The sequence below is a fragment of the Strongylocentrotus purpuratus genome, unplaced genomic scaffold (assembly GCF_000002235.5).
Source record: "Strongylocentrotus purpuratus isolate Spur 01 unplaced genomic scaffold, Spur_5.0 spur5_scaffold_7, whole genome shotgun sequence".
Taxonomy (NCBI): domain Eukaryota; kingdom Metazoa; phylum Echinodermata; class Echinoidea; order Camarodonta; family Strongylocentrotidae; genus Strongylocentrotus; species Strongylocentrotus purpuratus.
In genome coordinates this window covers 34,124,523-34,148,982 of record NW_022145613.1, presented here as the reverse complement: position 1 = coordinate 34,148,982, position 24,460 = coordinate 34,124,523, and the positions used below count along the sequence as shown (strand labels likewise).

Below are 24,460 nucleotides of genomic sequence, written 5' to 3'. Positions count from 1 at the left end.
CAATCTATCGTACCTAAAGAAATAAGTCATTCTCATGTCTACCTCATTTTCAATGCTGATATCAGTTATTCCAGCATCAGAGATGCAAAAAGAACATTCTTCACATTCTGAATTCTTAAATTCAATTTGCCTTGTTCAAATGCCACCTTCCCTTATTTCTCTACGAGTATATGTACAGTTGTGAAATTAGTCCTTGTTCGCATATTTAAAGTTTTGCTATGCTATAATCAACAATATTTTTTTTTAATGAAGAAACTTATCTTGTTTTTGTCATTGCAGAGCATTGCTTGATGATCATGACTTCCATGAGGCATTGAGAGACATCCCTAACGAGCCTATCCCATACTTCACTCAGTTTGGAGACAGACCCCAGTCCCCCGCTCGGTTGGAGGATCTAAAGATCATCTCGCTTCCCCCTTCTCAAGCTGCTCAGGTTAGTCTGGCATAGATTCATAACGATGAAAAGATTCTCACCATAGTGATAGAGTATAGTGATATAAATTTTGAGTGAAGACAAATGCAGTCCTAGGCATTTCCGTTCGGAACATTAGAGAACATTAAGGAACATTGATAATTGCTGTTGGATGATAGCAAGAAGAACAAAATTATTTGCATACTTTTAAAATGAGAAACAAGAGAAAGTAACTATCTCACAATATTTTTAAATGGGTGGGAAAGAGCCAAATTTCAAGAAAATGCAGAAATGCCTACCTCAATGAATACAATAACTTGCAAATTTGTTAAAGATTGCTCAATGTGAGAGGTTTTTTTTCTTTCTTTAATCTTTGTAGTTTATTGTAGGATACATCTTGATCACTAGAATAACAATTGAATTGAAGAGGATGATTTTCAAAAAATTGAACTAGTGACAGTAACAATGATAAATTGGTATATGGTAGTCAACAAAATTGATAATCATCTTGATTTTTTGTTTTCCAACAGCGACATGAAGCCATGGAGAGCCCCTCCAAGACAGTCCAGATTGAAATGGAAAGTCGGGGAGTACGTACACCAGATAGCACAGCTGATGGGGTGCCCAGCAGAACGGTGATGCGTGATTCTGTTACTGACCAACCTCCCTCTGCTCCTGCTGGTGATGATGTTGGTCTCATGACATCAAGGTATCATATCAAAGAATCATATACCTTGTGCCTTTGATAATGAAGCAAAGGGAAATTTCACGATAGGCAATGTACCTCTCGCAGGAACTCTCTGTAGTGTCCATCATGTAATTTCAGGATTCATACAATTTCAGGATTTCTAAATTTGCATTGTACTTGTCAAAATTTGTCTTTTTGTATCTACTGTGTTGTTATGAAGGCGCTATTGAATAGTTTGCTCAGCCATACAAATCTGTTGAAACTGTAAGATATCCTGTACTTCCTGATGTGGTTTTTAAACAAGGAATACATTACTTCTTTGTGTGTGATACATGTAGTTCTCTTTTTGAATATCCGTTTTGGATTGCATGGAGGTTCCTTAAAAAATTGTGGCCATTGAAACTTGGGTCTATTAACAGTTTCACCTACTTGATTGATAAGAACTTCCATCAAATCTATTTTTCTCCAGGTCTGTGCTTCAGTCATCCCCTGGAATGCACACAGAGTATGACTATCAGATAAGCTTGCGAGAGGAGAGGGAAAGACTACAGCAACAGAATCTTAAGAGGTATGTACCCTTCCACTGAGTGAAAGATAGCTTGTTAATTTAACAACTAATTGCATTCTTTCTTCAATTTAAGCACTCTCTGATTCATATTTTACTGACATCTTGATACTTGACAGTGTTTATTTTTTTGAATTTCTGTCCTGAATAATAAGATACAGATTAAAAGAATATCCAATAACATCTGTTGAGAGCCAGAGGGTGTTCAGTGTCTGTTACAGTATATGAGTTAAAGCCCTTGTAACTCGCAACAGTTGCTGTCTTTACCAGAACTATGCTTCATGTTAAGAATGTACATATATATATATGTAAATTGTTTTTAGTCTCTTTTATCATCATTGCTGTAGGAAAGGGATTTATTTCTTAATACATATGACTTCTTTGTTGTCTCTGTACAGATTACCAGAGTTTGCTACCAGTGTGGAATCCGCTCTTGAGAACACCCTCTTCAACATCATGATGGAGGCCTTCGGGGGAGAGATCAACCTGACTGCGAGACCCCGCCTCATAGCCCTACCCCCTTCAACCCCTCCCCGTACCCCACCCACCGGGCCAGGTGCCAAACCCAAGCAGGCCTCTGTCATAGGGGCTTGCACCAGACCGGGGTCGGGGAAGACATCCAAAGGAGAAAGAGCAGGGTCCGGTGGAAAGGTGCGGTCCGTGGACACGCCCAAGGTCTCGGTGGAGCTGGTGGGATCGACGGGGAGGAGGGGAAGTCAAACCTCTCAAGTAACAGCAAAATAATAGAATTGCCCTCGTTCCTGGAAATATCTTTTGGAAATCAATGTTTAACAGGTTGAACATCTATGTGCACATGAATTTTCATGTCTTTCATGTAAAAAATACATTTGTGGCCTTTTCTGAGTTATTTCTTCAGCTTTAAATCAAATTTCCACAAATGATTTTCAAAGTACAGTGTCATGTTACATCAGAATCTGTTGAAAAGGATATTAGTCAATTGCCGAATTGCTGTGATCTATATTGTGGAGATTAATGCTTTTTTTCAGAAGATGAGGGTAACTCAGAAATGCAGAGAAACACCTTGAGCTCAGGCAATATAGCCCTAGAATATATGTAGAATGTACTGCAATGAAGGTGGGTTTGAGAACAAGAATGCATAGCTGCATAATCTGTTGGTATTTATTTGGAGAGGAAAGGATTATGTAGGAAGGAGTAATGAACCGATATTTCTGTATTTTATCAACAATATTTTACTTTCCTATGAACAAACACCTAATTACAGTGTATCCATTGCAGAGGAACAATAGTTATAAATTTAAATCATTCTAAAGTTTAAAAAAACAAAGGACTATGAGAAGGAATGACTATTGTGTACCTGTATTATGGTAATTTTATTTGGGCATTTTGTCACCATGATTGTGTATTGTATAAAAGATATTCCTTTTGTAAAGACAAGTTTTGACCTTTAAACATGAAAACTTAATGCTGTAGATGGTTTCTATCTTCTGCTTTTAAAAAGATATTTGAAGAATTACTTCACTACTTTTCTGCAAGAAAACAAAATTGTTCTAAATATTGATGCTGTTTACTTATCATCACTTATGGTACCCAACTTTAGTGAATAGTTAGTAAGAAAGAAGTATACTTTTCTTGATCCTCTACCATTTTTTTGAAAGGAACCATAATAACCAAGGTCTTTATGTGATGTAAGATTAATGATTAAGTTCAGTGTGCCTTTCAAATGCCTTGTACCAACCTTAGAGAATATACTTAACTAAACATTCTTGCTTATTTTTTCTTGTTGGATTATAATCCAAGCAACATTGCTTTTGCGTATATGTATAAATGCCGATGTGTGAGCAACCGTCCTTATATGTTAATACTGTAAATATTTGTACATAGATACACATACCGGTATTCCTTTGTTGAGATATTGATTTATGTATATGTTTGTTTATGCTACTAATTATATTGAAAATACTGCACCTGGCAATACGGATATATAGTAATAAGGCTTACTGAAGTGTTCTACCTATATATATGTACAAACTATATCCAATGATTCAGTTATACTATCAAAGAATTTAGCATAAAGATCTCAATAATATTTAGAAGTGTAAAGAAGTATCATCTCAGAGATGTGAACCCGACTATTAAAAGATTCAGACCTGTAGGCCTTTAATACAGGTACATGTATATGTAAATGAAGAATAATGACAGTCTAGAAAACAGGTCTTTATACACCTCATGGGGCCGTATTATGACAGCAAACATTCATTCTATGTGTTATTGTCTACCAGCATGAAACAAAATTTGATATCTAAATTTGCTTTAAAGTTTGCACTATCACCATCTGTTCTGTAAATAGGTAAATTATATTTTACTCTTGAGATTTTGTGTATTTACCAGAAAACTTTGTTTACATTTGAATAAAGTGTTTCAGAAGTGTGCACAAATTGAGCTTTTATCTTTTTTTCATTTAAGTAATGTTTTTAAGACAAGCTCAGTAATGAGATTCCATCATCTTGCAATTAATGACGAGAGACATTTGGTGTTTTTTTAATAACTTTTTGTTTATTGTCCATAGGGATGTCTCCTGCTAAAGTTATTTTGTAGATCATGAGATGACTAGATTTCCAGCAGAAAGTTTTGAAATAAGAGTAAGTAACCCTGAAGGCATATTCTTCGCTATCATGCGTTCAGTCATGCAGGCATATATGGACATTGCCTTAAACCTGTGCAATCTTAGGAAAGGATCCCTAACATGTAGCAATTCTTATTTTTGTAGACGATAGATGGGGAAATTCAGAATAAATTGTTGATTTGTTGGAAGAAAATTATGAGGTAGACAGTTAGAAAAAGATGAACAGGTGTATTAAGTGATATTAAGCAAGCATTGGAAAAAAAGAGAGCGAAAGTATGTATGTATGTATATTTGTGTGTGTGTGTGTGTGTGCGTGCGTGTGTGGGTGAGAGAGAGAGAAGGTGAGATTGAATAAAGGCAAAATTGTTAATCTAGGGGAATTTTTCTGAACACCTGTCTAAATACAATTGTTACTCCTACACTTACAATCAGCAACTCTATATGAAGCTTTTCATTCTATATAGTTCCTCTCAATCTCCATCTCTCTTTTCTCCCACTCAACCCGATTATTGCTTCATTCCCTTGAAGAAATGTACCGGTACATGTACATCAAGATGTACACTGCCTGGGTACAATGTTAGAACAAGTGTTTTCTCCCCTTTTAATCATATTTTCCTCTCTTCTCTCTCATACTTTTGCCCCACCTCTGTATCTCTCAGACTATGTCCCTTACTGTATGTCTCTTTCTCTCCCATTCATTCGTTCACTCTCTTCTCCCTCGCCCCACCCCCACCCACTCTCTCTCTCTCTCTCTCTCTCTCACTTTCTTTCTCAGTCTTCTATAATACTCTGTCACTCTTTGGCTATTTGTGTCTGACACTGATGTTATCTCAGAGGCCGGCTGGACTCCCAAATTACTGTGTATTGAGATAGGTTCCCGAGGTTTGATAACTCCTGACAACAAGAAAAGACTTATAGATATGTTGAAAACATGTAAATGCAAAGTAAGGTATCCACAACTGAGAAATGAAATCTTGAAAACCGTACTGTTTGGGTCGTATGTTATTTTTTACAGCCGGTCGGAACGCACCTGGCAATCACAATATCACTTGGGAGTGTAAGTGGTTTAACTACTTTGTATGACTTGCAATAGCGAGGCCTCTTTCTCTCCCTCTCCCTCTTTCTCTCTCTCTCTTCCTTTCCCTCTTTCTCTCTCTTCCCCCTCTCTCTCTCTCTCTCTCTATCTCCCCCTCTCTCTATGGGGGACAGGTTCTCGTGGTTTGATTACGCATGCTACTATATTGACAGATATGATGACGGTACCTGAATGTAAGGTGTGGCATAATTATGTAATTGGGAAAAGTAATATTTCAAAAGTATATTCTGTGGGTTTATATTGTTTTTTACAGCCTATCTGAACTCACTTGGAATCACTACAACACTTGGCGGTGTAATTGCTTTAAATTAGGATACGTATATAAATTGTTATAACGGGAACTCCCTCTCTATCTCTCCCTCTCTCTCTCTCTCTCTCTCCCCTTCTCTCTCTCTCTCTCTCTTTCGCTCTCTCCCCTTCTTCAACTCTCTCTCTCTCTCTCTCTCTATGGAGATAGGTTCCCGTGGTTCGTTCGTTCGTGTCTCCTTAGATCAAGATTACTGTAATCTTTGATCTTCGAACGGTATGTAAATGTATTATGAGGCATTGCTAACTAAGAAAGTAATAATTATTTTTGTTTTTGTTATTTTGTTAGGAATTATTAATGTTTTCATTTAAAACACTGATGTTATAATGTTCTCTTTTCCGTTTTGTTTTTGTGTATTGTAATTGTTCAACCCTGCATGAGATGCATTTAATGTAATACAAATCTCTGTCCTGGGTTTTATGTCACATCTTTATTATTATGTTACATGTATACTTTCTTGAATAAAGATGAACAAACAAACTTCAATAACACTTCTCCGCACAGAACTGTTACAAAAATAGAACTTTGAAATACAACACTATGCCATAATATTCTTGAGGTACAATTGCAAATTTACTGAATGGTACTTCAGGATGCTAAATCTCTTTTCTCTGTATCTCTTTTTCCCTTACCGTATGTCTCTTGCTGTCCCTCTTTCTTTCCCTCTCCTCTCTCTCTCTCTCTCTCTCTCTCTCCCTCATACTCTCTCTCTCTGTCTCATACTTTGTCACTCTCTGGCTATTTTTGTCTCACAATATTGTTATTTTTTCTTATCAACACAAGATTGTTACACCTTAAGATATGACGCAATACCATACAATTCTAGAGATACAATTGCACATTTATTCAACGGTAATTAAGGATTCTAAATTTCTTCTTGAAAATTGGGAACACGCAAAGCGTTGAGCAGATAGATATAAAAACATTTAGATTTTGCCCCAAACATTCTTTATTGCATGGTTAAATGAGTTGCATTTTTTCTCCTTCGTTTCGCATTGTGATGATAAAATATTTTGCCAATAATGTGCAATATAATGCCTGAAATTAATATATTATTAGTATTCTATTTTAGAACTTGTTGATAAACGCTTTTGGCACTTGATATACAATCAATACATACAATAAATAAATAACAAAAACTTTTAAATCGAGTAATTACAGAACAAAAAAGAAATAGATTTTGAAGGATTTATCCCTCCTACTTTTTCTTTCTACATTGATATTACAAACTATACATACAGCATAGGAGAGAGAGATAAAGTGTAAAAACAATCTGTTTAAATCCACGGTATATTTCTAGTTAACGCCACTGCACGAGTACTACATATTGGAGGTAAAGCAAAGCTAGAACTGCTGTTTTAGAGTTCGCAGGAGGGAAAAGAAGAAACTAAATGCATTAAATTACATGTGAAAGGTTTATACTTGACAAAAACGCATCTACAAAAAGATTTTTACAAAAGTGAAGAACTACAAAGTAAACAAAACTACAAATAAAAAACATTAAAGGTACGTTTGGCTGCCCAAACACAATGCGCAAAAAAAAAATCTTAAGCAACTTAATATTTCTACAAGAAGCACTACAAGCAGTTCCAAAATTTCTTCTTTTCTATAAATAAAAACTATTACTTTCACTTAACTTATCGCTTAATTTCTTTTTCGTTGCCACTGATCATGTAGAATATAATGCATATATTCCAAATGAATGCAAGGTCATTATTTTATATGTTTTTCAATCAAATAACCACCACAATTATTTGATTCTGAAAAACAATATCAAAACAGATGCCCTATAAATACGTTTTATCAAAATTTCAATGAATAATTCATGTATAATTTCCACCACACTGCAAACGGAATTTATGTGTCCACCACAGTCACAAAACTCCTGTTCATTGTTCTCATAAATATTCATTGAAATGTTGATAACATATCTGCAATTTATTCTCCTTGCACTCATTTGCATATTGCTTATATAAAAAGTCATTGTCATTTCATATCAATGACTACTTGATTAGTCTCCTCAAAGTTTGATACATTCTCAACATTTGCAAATCACTTTTGATTTTACATTAGTCTTCACTATTTATTTCAAATAGTTCATGATTCTGTCACTTATCAGCATACAAAAGTTGCATAGTCAGATTCATAAAAATAGGTGGTATATTCAGAAACAAATTTCTATGAAATATAGCACCACAAAAGGTACATTGTCTCCTTTTGAATATAGCACCAAAAAGGCACATTGTCTCCTTTTGAAACTGCTTCTTACAAAATGGAAGACTATTATATGTAAAGTCACATGACCTGTATTATCATATAGCTCTCATATGATTTATGTCATCAAGACATATTACAGATTTACGGTTCATTAAGGCACATTGATGATCAAATCAATCAACTCTCTTTATACATGTTATTGAAAATCAAATCAAATTAAATTTTCATTTCATAGTCTGGGTCCTCCAGCGTGTATTATACACTATCAACAGATTTTATTCCAGTCGAAAAAACGAGAAAAAAAGAGCTTTATAAAAAACTCATCTGACACCGACCGTCGGAAAGAAAACAAAATTTAGCGGAATTATTTACATCTATGTCGGTAACAAATCATCATCACCCGCAGGTAAATGGCATGATTCCATGATAAATATTACATTACATAATAATCTTGTTTACATTAATTGTGTGATTTCAAGTTGCTTTGAAAAGTTTAACTTAGTTACGCTTGTTTTATACAAAAAATGTTACAGTTCTCCTTGTACGAAAATGTTGGTCGTTTTGTTTGCTTGATGGTAAAGCAAAATTAACTAACATAATACGTACGCATTGTTTATAAGAATGACAGATAATTCATCAGCTTTATATGGTATTGTTTCCATATTCACTTCTTATAAAACATAAATCACTTTGAGGCATATCCAATCATATGCATTACTGTATTGTCTTTAGCCGGCGCAGTCATTACCAAAGTCAAGCAGGAGAATTCTCAGACATATTTCTGAAGAAAACATTCCAAAATAGAGATTTATTATGTACATATCAAATAATCATAAAGAAATGAAAGAAATCACAGTTTATCTAAAATCATGCAATGCTAGGAGGAAGAAATACAGAATTATCATATATTTTTATTTTGTAATTTTTCGGAGGGTTTTAGAATTTTTATGAATAATTTTTGGATGAATTTTAGTGGTGTGAAGAAAGAGGCTACACTAAAACTACAAAAACTATCTTCTACTTTGAGAATTTGGCCATCCGGTTAGCTAAAGCTCCACCTCCTCGCTTAGGGGGAGGGGGTGGGGCTGCTGATGGCTTAGGGCCGGGGCCTTTTCCTGCTTGATCTTTGTTGGGTGGACTGTCCTTTACAACTGGCGGTTTGTCGGTGCTAGATGACGTTTTTGGCGGGGACTCTGAAAGAAAAACATAAACAGGCAAGGTTTAGAGGATTTTATCAACCAATTTAAGTTAATGGCTTCTATTTCCCCGCGGTCATTAATTATTTATTTCACATGTCAAAAATGTTTCAAATTTTATCGGAAGTTAACATCTGTTAGAAGAGGTTATATTTATCTGCAATAAGAAACCTTTGCTTAAAGCTATATGACTGTGATGACTATAACAAAGTACTAGGAAGTGTGCTATAATTCTTTTAGCTCATGACGCGTTTTGTAAACCAAACTAACAGAGTTGTGATGAAAAGAATGCAGTACTATTGAAATTTAAGTTAAATTTTCTGTATCTAAGACACAATGGATACATTTTCGATGCTATATGATCATCACTTTTAACATTCATTCTTTCAAGTAACCTTATACCTTACCCCTAATCTCAACATAAACAAAACTTTGTTTATACTGTTTTTCAGGGATTGTCAAGGGCTTAAATATATTTGGGGTCGCTAAGAGGGTTGGAAATGCATTCTTAGAAACTCAAATAAAGGGGTAAAACTTTTGCAGTCACTTGAAAGGAGAAAAGGGGAAAGAAGTGTCAACCAATTGCAAAACAAGCTCTTTTCTTTTTGACCACACAGGATATTTTTTTAAAGTACGTGCTAATTGAATATTACAAACTATAAGGATAAATGTCAATTATAAATACTTAAATATGATTTTGACGGGTGAAAACTTAAGTTGGTGAGATGAAAGTATGCAATAATAAGTCAATGCTTGGAAAAGGAGAAAAGATTGCAAGTTTTCAAAATAAAATGTGCGCATGTCATCAAAGGGTTTTGTATCATCACTCCATGTAGGCTACTTGCAAAGGTTTACATTTCATTTCATGAAAAGGCCGCTCCTTTGGAAAGTGCAAAACTAAGCTGATAATGTGCAGTTTTCCATACAATACTAACTGCCTTAAACAAAAATTTTATCGTTATAAAAACATTCTGGTCAGTTACATTTTCTCTGCAACCAAGTATTCTGAACAGAATTAATATACTTTTAGAAGGCAGGAAGTCAACTTCTGCAGTTCTTGGATGAGAAGAAATATAGGACAGTGGGTTCTACTGACCAAATCTGAAGTAGTACTTGCCAGTCATCCGCAGTGAATGATCAAGAAGTTATTCATCATTTAGCCATAGACAGTTTTATCACTGTATCTACTATTCCCACTATTTATCCTCTAGTCAACTCTGTTTACTAATACATGAAACATAAAACATAAATGAGTATTAACACGATGAAAAGTAAGTGAGGTAGTGCTGCATGCAAGCGTAATGTGAAGTATATTATGAGGCTGTTGCATGCAACAGAGCAAAAATATAAGAAAATATAGAATAAAATTAATAATGAGGGTAGTTCTAATGAGCTGTGAAAAGGGAAGGGAGAATATAACATATGAATGATATTTCAACGATGAAAATGCAGAATTGAAAAAATTCTAGCTAGGCAAAGCGACCAACGTACCTTGTAAAAATGATTCTGTACAAATTTAATCTGTATTGAAATAATGCCAATATATACAAAAAATGAAAATCAACGAATGCTTCTGGACATTCATTAGGTATTATTCCTTTTTCTTCTTTTCTTCATTTATTCTCTAAGAAAAGACTTAAGAAATGTGGAAATAGAATTCGAATTTAAGAAAAGGTTACTTTTCAAAAAAAGAATATAATTATAATTGTTCTTTAAATTACAAGTATCTATAAATTCAAAGTCGTGAATGAAGCTGCTTTCCAAACGGTGTTTTTTGGCTAAATTACCTACTTCATTCCAAGTTAATTTGACAGAAAAGAAGAGATATAATATGTGATTAAAATTCTACAAAGTTTTTTGTTACATGCAGCAATGAAATGACAAATCTTGAGCTGCAGACTTTACATACCAAGAACAATAGCTTGCAAAAGCCAAATATTCTATTTCTACAAACGACTGGATATATCCCCATTATGAGGTCATCTTTGTCTTAAATGAGATTCGGTTGAAGCAATATTGAAATATTAATATGTGCAACTTCTATCCATCTACATATTCACTTATATTACAACAGTGCAAAGCGTACTCAGAGACTGGATGATAAATCCAAATTAATCATCTTCCAATATATTTCATGCTGCTTATTCTATATATCTATCAGTGCAAAAGCGAGAACAAGAAAAATGTTGGATTTTCATTTTCTACCTGACTCTGTAATAACTGCGCGATCTGAGATTGCAGTTGACGGGGACCAGCCGGCTTCGTTTTCGGCCGAGACACGGTAAACGTACTCAACACCGGGGACTATGCCCGTAACTTCAAAGGATGTTTGAGTGACGTTTGCGACTTCGGTCCACCCTGTTTCTTTGGCTTTTCGGCCGTCAACCTAGCAACAGAATGAGGTGGAGGGAATGAAAGGAAGGGGGTGATTATAGCATGCAACGAAACAGGTTACACCACTGTTTAATCAAAGAAATATAGAACTGAAAGGCATTACATGTATACATTTATTTTATGTGTACAAAGTAAACGTAAGACATATATGTTCTTGTACCTTTACAAAATATATACATATTTTTAATGTTATTTACATCAAGAAAATCCGACCACAGGAAAAAGACATAGTTCAAGAACAACTCTTTATGATTATGAACAAATCAGGGAAGGGAAAAAGGGAGAGGATCCATATCAAATGTTCCAAAACAATGACAAAATGACAGTTTCATATGACAGTTTTATATGACTGAAGAGTCATATAAAAACACAAGACTGATACCCTAAAACAGTCACTACATCATTTCTATCATCAATCCTTCACACAAAATTAAATGGAAAATGGAAGTGATTGGTCACAGCACATTAACATAATTATTATTCGTAACTGATTAAGGATACGAAGATTATTTTAGTTGGTGTTATGTGCTCATTTTGTATACACACCTTGTAGTTGAAAATGGGACTTCCCCCATCCTCTGCTGGTGCTGCCCATGTGATCTTGAAGGAGGTCTTGGAGGCTTGTTCCACCTTTGGCTTACCGCCAGGTGCCTTGGGAACGACCACTTTACCTGTAGGAATTTCAGAAGAATAACTGTGTAATACGCTTTTCCTTGAAAGAGTTGAGACCAATCTAGCATATCAACTAACTACCGACCTGGATGAATTCATTAATTCACTATTCCCCAGATGAATGAGTGAAGTATGCAGAGCGTTATATTTAGAACGCAGATTTGGGGTATGATTTGGAATAAATTAGCACATAAAATTATTTATGGTTACAAAATTATATGTAAATTTTTCAGACACAACCTGGTTGTTTCAGAAAAAAACAAGCAGAATCACATTGCTCAAGAAAGGAGGAGTTGTATTTTGGTGATTTTCTATACGGGCATACACACCCACACCCACCCACACTTAAACAGGCACATACCTATGTCACTCGTTTCACAGTCCCCCATTGAACTTCATTCGGCGGCAATATTAAAAACATGAATGTAGAGGCATTCTCTATTACTGACCTGCAACCATGAGTTCTCCGGACGTTGAAGCCGTTCCTGAAGAGTTGGTCGCTTCGCAGCGGTACACGCCCGAGTCCTCCGCGAAAGCTTCAGAGATGGTGAGGCGGCTAACGCCGTCGTTGTCCATTGTGATGACCACGAACTTGTCCGACTCGATTTCCTTGTTGTGGACAAACCACTTGACGGTTGGCATGGGAACACCTTGGACATGACATTCAAGTACGACCTCGTCCTCCTCCCAGGCATACTGGAAATTAAGAAATTGAAAATAATTGTGTTTGTGTTATTCGTTATTATTGGCAGTTATGAATATTGAGTTATTATCCATAAGAAGAATAGTTTTCTTCATTTTTTCTGCTTTTGTTTTATCCAATAACTAGCGACTTTAGTAGAATCAACTTCTTTTGTCAAGCCTCTGAACCACATTTTTATGATGCTCCGTTTTATTCTTCTGTTTTTCTTTAACCATATATCCCTGTCTCCTGCTTTCCCTTTTCCCATTTTTGATGTCTGAATGTTTCTTTAAAACAAAATGGCGAATGAATCAATGATTAAAGGATCAAATCTCATACCTCTTCTTGAAGACCCCTAAGGAACTTAGGTGGACCTCCTTCTTGTGAATCTGTGTCGGATCCAGAAACTCCTGTTGTTGATTCGCTGCAAATAGATAGTGATAAATGGACAGAATGTAAGTAATTTCTTCTTGATAACATTACAATGCTCAAACAAAATATACCCCGGTAGGCGCTATCATTCTTACAAGGACAGCCATTGTTTCCCCGAGCATATTATGAGTCTTCTGGTTGTCAAACTTCTGTTTCAGAGGTAACCTTTAGACCACCTTTCCTACGACGAAATAGCAGTCTTCATTGTATTTAAACTTTGTGACAATCTAAAATTTGCAACCACTTCCTTTCATCTTGGTAATTGATACATTAAGGTTCTGTTGGAGAAAATTCTAAACTTCAGGCAATTCCATATTTTATTCCAGATTATGATATTTAATAAAAAGCAGGCGCTTTAATGATAAACTAAATTAATTATAAAATTTGAAAGTTAAACACTTTCACCGATAATAAAAAAACGTGAGTGAATACTATCTACAGAGAAGAAAGTTCTAACCCGTCTTTAGGTCCCTTGCCAGCAGAGCCCTGGGGTGCTGTTGATGCCGATGGTTCGGCGGAAGGTGCAGAGGATGACTTGGCAGACTCTGCAGAGTCACGTGCTGCAGCACTACTGTGCGTTGTGCAAAAAGTGTGGAAGTGTGAAATATTAACTAATTACTCTAGAATTTTAACAATATGTGCATGGCATAAAAAATGATGTGATATATATGGCATCGCGTGTAAACTTTATAATAAATATCTAAAGTTTCGGCTTATAATGTTAATGCCGTTTAAACAAAAAAAGTTATTTAGGTATTTTCTGTTTTGGGGCATTTATTATTCAAATAAAGGGTGTGAAATATTAAACATCAAGTTGAGTTGATACGGCTTTCACGTTAGAGAAGATATACAGTCATATAGAAATTTAGTAGAAAATATTGCTTTCTTTAAAACGGCAAAAGAATTGAAATAAACAGTTACACAAAATCTAAGACAGTGTCCTTGAAATGCTTGATATTTCGTGACTGCATGTGCACGAGATTTATTTCTATTTATGAGACATGACTACCGTGTTTAAACTATCCGTGAAAACTATACACATTAGTACAGCTAAACTACTAAAATAATCGATTTGGCTAAACCACAAACATTTAACAGTAATGTAATTAACATTCAGAATTAATAATTTTTCGAGAAAATGAATGAGTATATAATAAAAACTAAGGGTCGATGATGCGGTTCTTTTGCGAGAATAATTTATTCAGTAGAAACTGTACTTCAATTTTTCCTCATGATCTACCTTGATCAATTAAATAAAAATTAAGATGGTCAAATAAAACCTACCTGACATCAGAGGCGGTGATTCCCTTATCATCAGCACCGGTTGGCAGGATATCGAGTGTGAACTCACAAACGACCTCGCCTTCGCTGTTCCTGGCCGTGCAGGCGTATACACCAGCGTCGGTTGAGCGCGCATTCTGGATCTCTAAGGTGTGCGTGAACTTGTCACTTCGGATCGAGAAACGACCACCGTCTGTGAACGGACGACCATCCTTTGACCACGTCACTGCAGAAACAGATTAAATGGTTTATTAAAAGAGATATTGCATAGTGGCAGCGGTGGGATATGAACACATATAAATTGAAAGATTGGTGTGGGAATTACCCATCATCAGCATAGTGGCAGCGGTGCGATATATACCCGTGACATTGGAATTAGTGGTGGGAAAATTCTGCTGAATTCTGTGAAATTACAACAACTAACCAAAATAAGCAAACATTAAAACAATGCGTTCGCCCTACGCACGCTGAGAAGAGAAGTGAAGAGGAGAGGAGAAGGTGGAAAAGAGAAAAGAAGGCCAAGACAGACAGATTTTAAACAAGTTAATATTTCTTACGAGAGGGTACTGGGTCACCATCTACATCACACGTGAAGACTGCAGTGGTGCCTTCTTCTACCATCTGTGACTGAGGTTCTTCAAAGAACTCTGGTGGGATGTGATCCTCGTCCATGGTGGCTGTGCATGGCATGTCTGTACTCAGACTAACATCAACATCCATGCTCTGTGAGATACTGATGCTTACGCTTGGCTCTTCTGCAAAATTAGAACAAAATCAATTTTTGTTGTTTAAGTTGGTAATTTGGTGATTTGGTGTCGAAACACTACAAGTGCTGTATATGTTGTTAAGTTCTTGTACATAAGACCTTTTAAAGACTTTCGAATCATTAAACAAATCATGAACAATCACAACAATCATTTTATAAAAATGGATAATTTAACTATATTGTGTCGATAAGCAAAATATTACGATGTCCACTATCATCAAACAGAAGGAATAGAACAAAAATGCAAGAATTGTAACCTTTATGTTGAACAATTTTCGCTTTGTTTGTACTACAAACTCAAGTTAAAGTCAAGTTAAAACAAGGTACGAGAATGAAAAAGTAAAATCATCTATGAATACAAAGGACATAAGTATGATAGATAGATTCCTTCATCAAAAGATTTGAATGCGATGATAAAACCTAAGAGTGCGTCAATAAGTTTTCATGTCGCAATGGGTGCTACGCCAATAAGTGTTTGCACTCACCATTGACGGTAATCATGGCGCTGCACTCGGATTCTCCGTGGTCGTTCAGGGCTTCGCAAGTGTACTTGCCGCTGTCCTCGGGGAAGATTTCTGCAATCTCCAGCTGGTAGATGTTGCCACGGCTCACGTAGCGGAACTCCTTGCAGTCAACGATGTCCTGTCCATTGCGGAGCCAGCCGACGTCCATTGGACGAGAGCCTGTTAAAAAAAGAGAGAATTATGAGTTTAATTTGATAACCGTATCTAGTAGAATGAGATTATATTCAAATTTGTCTTAAAATTGAAAATTCGTTAAGATGCTCGATTGTTTTCTCTTACAGTGACCAGCCCTTACGTCTCATATTCCTTTGAGTTCATATAAGCTTAATATACTTTCGAAAGTGAAGGGCACGGATCTGGTCTAAACTTCATCCATATCCTTTTCTCTATTTTCCGCCACTTGGGCAGATACAGATATTGTGATTTCTCCTTCGGCATTCTTTTCTATATGTGTCATGAGAAATATCTTCTCATTAAAGTCAATGTAATGGACATTGTCATCTTCCGCTCAAAAAATACAAATCAATTATCCGACATAAAGAGAAGAACAAAATCCAATTCTTATTTCACGAGTCAGGAAGACTTAGCATTTCAGATAGTAGATTTTCAGATTTTCTTTAAAAAAACAACAACCTCAAACCTACCGGTAATCACTACCTCCAGGACTACCCTTTCTCCATCACGGATAGACATGTCCTGGAACTTCTTGTCAAAGGACGGAGGTCCGGCCTGTTCTGGTTCTTCTGGTGCCGCATACTCTGGTTCCTCGTCGTCGGCTGCGACTCCCGAAGCGCTGGGTGCGTATGTTCGCATAGTAAACTCATCATCGCTTACCTCGTAACCGCCATACTCTCGGCTGTACCTGTCATCCAGTTTGTAGGGACTTGTAACCTGGCGTGCTGAGTAATAGTCCTCCTCTTCGCTGCGGTAGACGCGACGCGGTATCCTCGTGGGCCCCGCCACAGGTCGATCTCGCACCACTGGGCGGTACGGCTCAGTGTATGCTGGGCGGTATGGCTCAGTGTATCGTGTGCGGTCAGTCGTTGTTGGCGTCGATGGTCGATCGCGGTTGCCTCGCATGTTATCATACCACGCGGTGTAAGAGGTCAACTTTGGCAGGGGTCTGCCACCAGATCGCGTGAATGTCGCCGATGTGCGCGTTACATCCAAAAACCCGGGTCCAGAGTCTCGCGTCGTTCTACGAGATTCCTTCATTTCAGCATATTGCGAAGGTCTGTCAGACCTTGCCTGATAATAGTCTACGCCCGAGTCTTCTACACCTTGTCGGCTACTTAGACGTTTTGATGTTGCGTAGCTGTGGTATGGTGATGACGGCCTGTATGTCGGCGATGCGGGGCGGTAAGCCGGTGACGGTGAACGATACGTCGGGGAAGAAGGCCTATACGTTCCCATTGGTGAAGACGGGCGGTAGGTCGATGGCGTATGCGGGCGGGATGGAGAATAGCGCGATGACGGCGATAATCCCGTTGGTGACGTCGGACTGAAAGAGCGGCTGCGTGACGGCGCAAGAACGTCGGTTCTTGGTGTGTAATAATCCTTGCGTTGTGTGCGCTTCGATTCGTAGTTGTATGTTGGTGAAAGGCTTGATGGGTCGCGTAGATGCTTAGAACGCTTTTGATGAGGGCGGGTACTCTCGGTGGCAACATCGAGGTAACTGCGAGGTGATCGTGGTGCCTTGCGAGTCTTATGACGCCCACGCCCAACATCTCCACCGCGATCTGGTAATGCTTCCCCTGGTTGATAAAAATCAATGGAAAATAATTAGAGATGATTAACTTTTGCTTGTGAACGGCAATGTGAAGGTAAGGACGGACAAAATTATAGGTTTGAAACTATCAATATAAATGTCCAAATGTTTTAGAGTTGGAAAAGGAGGGGTAAATGTTTGATGGGAAGGACTATAAATTAGGGAAATCACGTAAAAACAAAAATAACCCCAGTATATCTACATCTCTATTCTCATACGTCCACATTCATCAAAAACTTACATTCCACTTGGCTGGAGAGACAAATGAAATAAAAAACATGCAGGCATGCAATTTTCCACAGACTAGATGTGACCAGAACGTACACATCTCTCCCGAAAATACTTCTGAACTAATGCCATATGACGCACTGAATGATCAACAGTTTTTTCATCAAATTTAGTTTCCTCGATATCAACAAGAAAAAAATTTGAAGAGTTATTCACCTGGAATCACGTCGACATCGGCAGAGCACGTTGCTTTGCCAGCTGGTGACGAAGCGATCGCTTGGTAGCGGCCTGCGTCTGTTGGTACGACACGGTAGATGACCAGGGATTGAAGTCCGTTAGGGAACTTCTCGACGTACATGTGATCGGAGTGCACGACATCGACGTTGTCCTTCAACCTTTTACGAGAAAAAACACAAAAATATCCCCACGTTAAAATTGAGAGCTCGTTTTTCTTTAGAAATCGGTTTTACATATACGACAAGAAACATGTTGAACGTTATACAGAAACACTAATGGTTCCAAAAACGAACATAAAATTGCGACTGTTTGAATTCAACGACTTCATTCTAGTTTCTTCTTTTGGAAGCAATTTTGTACTTTTATAAAGAATGAATATGTCTAAATCAATACGAATACATCCCTTGTTGCAAAGTCTACTCAGTTCATGGGTTTTCAAGGCATCCTTACAAGATGATTATCGCGAAGACAAAAAGAAATTAACATCATCAACCACATTAACAACATTATCTATAAGCGAGACAATGTCAGTTAAGGATCTAAAATACGTTTCATTTGTTCTGTAATGAAATGATATATCTGTAACTTGGGCAATCGACGGGGATCATATGAAACAAAATGGCACCCCTTATAGGTCCAAAAATGATAGTTAAAAATCAATTTTGCATGACCTACCAGGTGACCTTTGGTTCCGGCCATCCCATGACTTGGATCTCAAGCCGGACCTTCCTGCCTTCCTTGGCACGGATACGTCGCAGCGGCTTGGCGAAAGACGGACGGATGTAGTCCTCTGTTTCACTACGTGGTACTCCTAAAAAGAAACAAATTATATAATCGATTTATCGATTTCTACACGTCAACGATAATTCAACACTAATTTTATGTTCATAAATCTATATAGATTATGTGGCACATAAATAGGACCGTCCGAACCACGGCATAAAATGTAACACTCAGTCAAGAAGACAGTAGATAATATGAAAAGAGAGAAGAATATAAAGTTATATGCCACAGTTTATTATTGTATAATCAATACGGATCATTCATTCTGCCCTTGTTACAATACATTAGAAATTACGAAAGTAAATTCTCTCAAAACATCGTTTATATTTGACTGTTACCGTTTTTATCGAAATATGTGTACATTGACCGCTGGACTTACTTTGTTCAACGACCAGCTCGCAAGCTGAGGTCGCTTCACCCTCCGCGTTTTTGGCAGTGCACCTGAATGTACCGGTGTCGCTCTTGCTTGCGTGACGGATCTCGACCATGGCCACGCCCCATCGGTAGGTGATATTGTAGAACGTTCCATCGTAGATCGGTACACCGTTCTTGCTCCAAGAAATCTTCGGCTTCGGTGTTCCTTGCACGTTGCAGCTGATACGCGCCGGTTCGCCGTCGTACACGGTCTTTCGGCGTAGCGGCAGACTGAAGAACGGTAGTTGCACGCGGCTGCCGCTTCGGACCGGTTCGATCTTAGATCGGGATACCACACGCTCGTCCTCGCTAGACTCCCTGCATCAAAGAACATAGTTTAACAGAAATTTGGCGATTTAGATCACGTTGCTTGAATAATATGCGTGTCTATCTAATGAAGATGTGAAAATAGTTAAATGACTAATATATAATTAAATGACTGCTCGCCTCCTTTTTTAAGGTTAATCTAAATCTCCTTTACAACTGAACACGATAAGACGTTTCATTTTAGATGAAAAGATCAACAATCAAAATTGAAGAACTTTAAGATTGTAACAATCGAATAATGTAAGATTTTCATGAGATTAAAAAATAGCTAATGAAATAAACTATCTAGAAACATGCAAAAAAATGATCAAAGGAGGAACAACATCATCACAATTTGAAACTAAACAGAAAAAAACAACATGCAAGCTGAGACAATATTGATATAGCATGCACACCAAGAGTTTGAAGCATTATTTACCTACTGCATCATCCTAAACATTTAGCATTCCATCCTACAGAGTTAAGCAAGTTTAGTTCAATCATCCGCTTGAGAAGTTCTAATATGTTTTTATGATACGTAATTAATTTTGACTAATCGTGTTTTATCGTTTGTCTTCAAAGCTCAAGCCCGATTATAATGACCTTTGAGAGAGGTCTTAAACACACGTGGTTATGTCACTAACGCGGTATTGGGGCCATAAAAGTTCTCATTATGATTGCCCTCCAGTCGGCGGGGAGCTTTTGACCTCACTTAATTACAATCAAATTAGATTCGTTCAGACAGCCCTCTCGACCCGGTAGAATAGGTCTGTGCTCACATCAATCGTTCGAGAGCTTTTTTTACAAGGTTAAACCCCGAGTGAGTGATGGTCAAATGTATGATGCCAAAATTAAATGCATTGATATATCACGTGTTGATGCAAAACAGGTGTATGGTGGAGCTTAATTCTCATTAGACTCGAGTCTCTAGATTAAATTTCAATGTGTGATATTAATACTTTTGGTGGACTCCTCTATTCTATAGCTTGGTTGATATCAAGTAAAAATCTCGATTATTATGCAATTTTATGATACGTTATTCGCTTGGTAGTTACTTTTTGCACTCCTTTTGCTTTAATATATTTGACTAAATTATTTGATAGGCGTTAATCAATAATAAGAGCCTTTTGTTATCCATCTAAAATTAAGGAAAAATGATTGACAAATAACCGACTCTACATCATATAATTATACTATATTCTATTTCTTACACAACACTGTAACCAACTTCATACAAACAAATCCGACTTTTATTCTCAACTACATATTTATTAGATGCTTATTATACATATTTATTCTTCTAACATGACATGTCTCTTTCCAAAACAATGTTAATCCCGTCCTAAACAAGAAACAAGTTCAATCATATTATAGGATCTACACTAGTGTATCCGCTTAATGTACGAGTGAAAGCCTGCATGCTCTGGTCTAGGTCTGTTCATCAGTTGCGAATACTTGACATGCCAGCAGCTAAATTTAGCCCGCCTGGTGAGGGCAACGGGACACGTACAATCCCTTTCTATACGGGAGATCAAGGGAGGAGAGGAGCGCCTACTTTTTGATTGATATCCTATCGCGTCTCGGCCTCTAAATATTGGTATTTCCGTCTGGCGGGGGAAAAGGGGAAATGACTTTGGATCTTGGAAATATTTATGAAAGACCTACCAAATAATAACATTCAAATCCGTAACGTTCTAAAGGAAGTTATTTATGTCGATCGTTAGTATTTGGTTGGTAGGAGCATGTCTGATCTGGCCGTAACCACCCTTCCTCCAGTCAGACTCCCTTTAGTTTGCATTCTCCTTCCCTACCTACCGTACCGTGGGTCATAGTTGGAATAACGGAGCAGGAATTCAAATCAAACTGCCTTCCAACAAATCAGAGATCTGAAGCAAGTTTTGATACCGCAGATTTAGGGCGATTTCACTTGCAATAACCCCTCGGGGCTTCCAGTTTACATCGGAATCTTATTCGGACATCTTATCTTGCCTGTTCGTCGACCGACAAATGAAATATCTCGTCCCATCTCGTGCATTCCTATGTTCATACAAGGTTGGCGTACGGACAAGACATTACAGGCTTCTTCCGGTTAAAAATAGGGACTTCGTAATGCGGGATGTATTTGCAGTTTCCTCGGCAATGTTTTGACTCTCGTTTTGTTGTTTTGAATCAGAGATGACGTGTCTGAAATTGAGACATTGCCTGAAATGATCCATTTACAAGTTTCGCTTCGGCCTTCGTAACTTTATAGAATCCGCCATTACAATCCTTAATTTGACAGACACCAATGCGTACTACATTTTCAGGAATGTATCTGCTATAATCTGATTGAGGAACGTTTCTAGAATGACCACTCCGTTTTTTATTCTACAGGCCGAGTGTGGAGGAAGAGATAGTAGTTAGAATAAGAATGGATTTAATTTAGCATTCCATTAAAAGATCAAACGGTGGTCAAAATAAATTGGTATATTTTCAATAAATCAAGGATTTTATAAAAACCAAAGAATACCAGAAATATTCATTACAACTTAACTTTTCTGATGTATTAGAATTGGACTATGTGTATATGCCTGGATGTCAGGCGAAAGAACCTAACCATGAAAGACACGGCATACCATCCTCGTGATTCATCTTTCTCGCTCGATGGGGTACGACGAGGGGAGGGGTTGGACTTGAGAGACAGAGACAGATCGGGTGGTACAGGGATGGAGGAGACAAGATAGAAAGACAGTTTGGTTCTAATGACACAGGCACGGGCCGGGCTGATAATTATTGCTTGGAATCTGTGAGATGACAGGGTCGCATACCCGAGCTATGTTTCTGTCTTCAGGGGGCATGGGGCCCGGGAATAGGGGCGGTTGGCTAGAATACAAGAGCGTAAAAATCACCATGTACTTGAAATGTCTTTACCTTGGTAATTAGCTTTCTATCTATATGAATACCATGACCCGACGGTGTCTTTATTCGTTGGGATTAGCACTTCAAATATGTCAAACTATGCATATTTCTGCTGTCAATTAATGTGTACGTAATGTTTTTAAGTAACGATTCAACTACTCATATACCAAACGTTCCTAAAAGAAAAATAGACAGGAACATAAAGTAGACCATAAGGAGAATTTCATTTTCGATAGATTATGAATCCTCCCTTTAGTCTAAAAGGGAATATATCCAAAAATTTGCGCGTTCGTCCAGTCATCCAACTTGAAACCAATAACTTATAAAGCTTTCACATAACAACATCGGCACTCATCATCCGAATACGAGGGTATCACATAATGGATATAGAATAGATTTATTATTTTAAGTGAGTAGGTTGCCATGCAGTTTACAAATAATGAATCGGAAACACCTAGATACAAATATACACTACAACTACAATTAGGACTTCTACAAGCTTAGATAATGGTATACAATTTTAAAGATAAAAAACATGCGTGAAACTTTGAAACAGATTTCGAATTCCGAGTTGTTCACGCGTGTTATAGAAGAATTATACGAGAATATATCTACCAACTTAAGCTTACCTCCCCAATGCCAAATAATCCGATATTCATACAGAAAGAAAGACAAAGTTATTTCCAATAAAAATACGAATAACTGCTATGAAGGACTACCTGTCATACCGTCTGCTAATTCCATATCTACTATAGATATTGTAGATAGACATGATTCCGGCTCACCTTCAGCTCTTGTTTGTATAAGTGGAGTGGGAGAGGATTTCTGAATGTGTCTCACCAGAGAAGACGCATTTTATTAATAGCTCGAGAGCCGCCGACTTGTTCATAAATACACACCCTATCGATTTCGCATTCTTTTACCACAACAGCCGCGTGACTTAAAGGCCAGGAGTAACAGATGTAAGTAAACTTGAAAATCGTGGGATTTAAAAGTATATTTAAAGTAGCGTCTTCGTCTTACAAGCTTTATCCACATTTTTCTCGATACAAGATGTGGGGTATGGTTTTAATATCGGTTAAAGGTAGTTATTAATTAGTTTGTTTTCTTCATATGATTAGTCTAGATGTCTGTTGCATTTACTTAAAGTTAGCCTGCAAAGGTATTTGCCAACGATACTTGAGTTACACAGATTAGAGGCCCCATCTCGATAGGTTTTCAGTTTAAGATGGTGGCAGTTATAAATAAAAGACTTTTTAGTATCGGCATGTTTGCATGATAAAAAAAGCGATTGAAATTCGTAGCGTGTTAGTTGTGTTGATTTGACAAAAAATATTACGAATTATTCATCTAGAAACACCCTACTCGGACTCAGTTAAAATTTCAACGTACACATTTGACCTTTCGAATATTTATATCGTTTCGCCTCTTACATACCCAGATGACAACACAAGCGTGGGATGGTTATCACATCTTGTTTCAAGAATCTAAAAGTATTTTGTTATCTTTCAATTATGTGCAATGATATCTAATACAGAACTTTAGCATGTACGGTGGACTTATTTTTCTTTCAATTTGGATCACCATAATACCTCGTGTATACATGTCTTCAAGACGATATTTTGCCGAATATTTCTTTGGAAGCGTCAATGTTCCTACGCAATATGGTCTGCTGAGTCGATCTCTTTGAGTTTGAGCATTTTCTTCAATATGACAAACGTTTTCAAAATTGTCATCCTTATCATGAAATTAAATATTTTAATATCTAATTAAATGATTCAATAGGATATTGAATTATATGATATTGTTCTGAGATCGTTTTAAAATATCTGACCCTACTTTCTATGATAATATGAAATAATAAAAAGAATGTTTCAAAGAGAAATTACATGTGATCCGACCAATTACCTATTTCAGAATATGACATAACTCAAATTCCTGTTAAAAGCAAAACAATTCTAAACAACATAATATATGAACTTACTGCCT

The 24,460-nt window shown here is 37.0% G+C and overlaps 2 protein-coding genes across 2 annotated transcripts in view; one reads left to right on the top strand and one right to left on the bottom strand.

Moving 5' to 3' along the window:
- Positions 1-4,082, top strand: part of LOC585421 (cilia- and flagella-associated protein 65) — a 31,397-nt gene extending 27,315 nt beyond the window's left edge. The window contains exons 34-37 of the mRNA XM_030974098.1: positions 280-433; positions 943-1,121; positions 1,570-1,668; positions 2,064-4,082. Coding sequence (XP_030829958.1) covers positions 280-433; positions 943-1,121; positions 1,570-1,668; positions 2,064-2,409 — 778 coding nt within the window. The 3' untranslated portion in view covers positions 2,410-4,082. The remainder of the gene's footprint in view (positions 1-279; positions 434-942; positions 1,122-1,569; positions 1,669-2,063) is intronic.
- A 2,411-nt stretch (positions 4,083-6,493) lies between these two features.
- The window catches only part of LOC590007 (titin), a 220,906-nt gene continuing 202,939 nt past the window's right edge, over positions 6,494-24,460 (bottom strand). The window contains exons 150-162 of the mRNA XM_030974532.1: positions 19,233-19,585; positions 18,746-18,881; positions 18,050-18,228; positions 16,482-17,591; positions 15,799-15,996; positions 15,105-15,302; positions 14,551-14,773; positions 13,724-13,837; positions 13,174-13,258; positions 12,602-12,848; positions 12,027-12,151; positions 11,292-11,472; positions 6,494-9,083 (exon numbers count right to left, since the gene is read on the bottom strand). Of these exons, the coding sequence (XP_030830392.1) occupies positions 8,908-9,083; positions 11,292-11,472; positions 12,027-12,151; positions 12,602-12,848; positions 13,174-13,258; positions 13,724-13,837; positions 14,551-14,773; positions 15,105-15,302; positions 15,799-15,996; positions 16,482-17,591; positions 18,050-18,228; positions 18,746-18,881; positions 19,233-19,585 (3,325 nt within the window). The 3' untranslated portion in view covers positions 6,494-8,907. The remainder of the gene's footprint in view (positions 9,084-11,291; positions 11,473-12,026; positions 12,152-12,601; positions 12,849-13,173; positions 13,259-13,723; positions 13,838-14,550; positions 14,774-15,104; positions 15,303-15,798; positions 15,997-16,481; positions 17,592-18,049; positions 18,229-18,745; positions 18,882-19,232; positions 19,586-24,460) is intronic.